Source organism: Propithecus coquereli, unplaced genomic scaffold (genome assembly GCF_000956105.1).
Source record: "Propithecus coquereli isolate 6110/MARCELLA unplaced genomic scaffold, Pcoq_1.0 Scaffold63, whole genome shotgun sequence".
NCBI lineage: Eukaryota > Metazoa > Chordata > Mammalia > Primates > Indriidae > Propithecus > Propithecus coquereli.
The window spans coordinates 9882800-9883962 of NW_012152285.1; the positions used below are offsets into that span (position 1 = coordinate 9882800).

Consider the following 1163-nt stretch of genomic DNA (forward strand, 5'->3'; position numbering starts at 1 on the left):
TAAAGCATACTTACATTGCTGATAGCTTTCTTGATGTTTTTAACATCAAACTGTAGGATATTTCCAATAATTGGGAGAGGAGTGGGGCCAGGAGGGAGCTTCCCTCTCCCAGAGCTCTGTCTCCAGAGGAAGAGGAGAAGCAAACTGGAGAGACAGAGCACCAGAACCACAGCTGGGTCCATTGCAGCCTTTTCTTCTTACCAAGACAACTGTGAATTTGCACTCCAAGGCTTTTATAATACTCTATTTCAGTGTGTGCTCTTTGACATATAAAGTGGTGAATCACCTAGGTCCACTGATGTTGTCTTCTGAGTGGACTTTGGACAATTGAGAGAGATAAAAATAAAATGTTCTTTAGCCTTCCTCTTTCCGCTACCCACCCTGGACATTCTGGTTTAATTGCACTGGATTGCAGCCCAAGCGTATAAAATAAAAGGCAGGGTTGTCCCCTTTCCGTCGCTGCAGAGGTGCATGTTGTTCAGGACAACTGATGGAGGAGCCAAACTCAGAGATTTCGTGGCAAGTGTTTGAGAAACTCTGGCTTCTCCACCTCGCAATCTCCTCCAGACACAGCGGCTTCTGATGTTTTTGGTCTGTCACTATCAGAAATAATAGAATGAAATAATGTACACCAAATAACAGTTGTAGATGCAATAGAGGGTGGAAGGCAGGGAAATCACTAAACAGACCCACAGCACAGAAGCTCCACAGTGTGTAGACCTGAATGGAAGCTGACTGACATTCAGTGCCCATGCAGATCTCAATACAATCAAAATGATGTATACTACAGATCACTAAGGATAGTGCTTGTGCAAAGGTATGTTATGTAAAGATATCATCATAGCTTTCTAAATTAACTAGTGTAGTTATTTCCACCAGTTTTATTAAGAAAAATTAAGTTATGTCAAGACCCAGTTACACAATTTTTTTTATAATTGCAGTTAATTTATTCCCATTGCTATCCAGTATTCCTTTCTATTAATATACAACAGTTTGTGCATTCTACAGTTGATTGACAGTTTGCAAAGTTTTGCTATTTTTAAGATTGCTGCTATGGATGTTCTTGTATATGCCTTTTTTTGTTTGTTTATTTGAGCACACTATGGGGGTACAGATGTTTAGATTACATATGTTGCCCTTGCCCCGCCCTCTCCCCCTAAGTC

The 1163-nt window shown here is 40.7% G+C and overlaps 1 protein-coding gene across 2 annotated transcripts in view; it reads right to left on the reverse strand.

Moving 5' to 3' along the window:
- LOC105822696 (cytochrome P450 2C18-like) overlaps window positions 1–1163 on the reverse strand; it is a 242436-nt gene that overhangs the window by 51983 nt on the left and 189290 nt on the right. Inside the window, exon 1 of one of the 2 annotated variants that reach the window (XM_012659714.1) lies at window positions 15–264. The exons of the other annotated variant lie outside the window; for it this stretch is intronic. Within the exon in view, the coding sequence (XP_012515168.1) occupies window positions 15–182 (168 nt within the window). The 5' untranslated portion in view covers window positions 183–264. Of the gene's footprint in view, window positions 1–14; window positions 265–1163 lie in introns of those variants that run through there. 2 annotated transcript variants of the gene reach the window in all.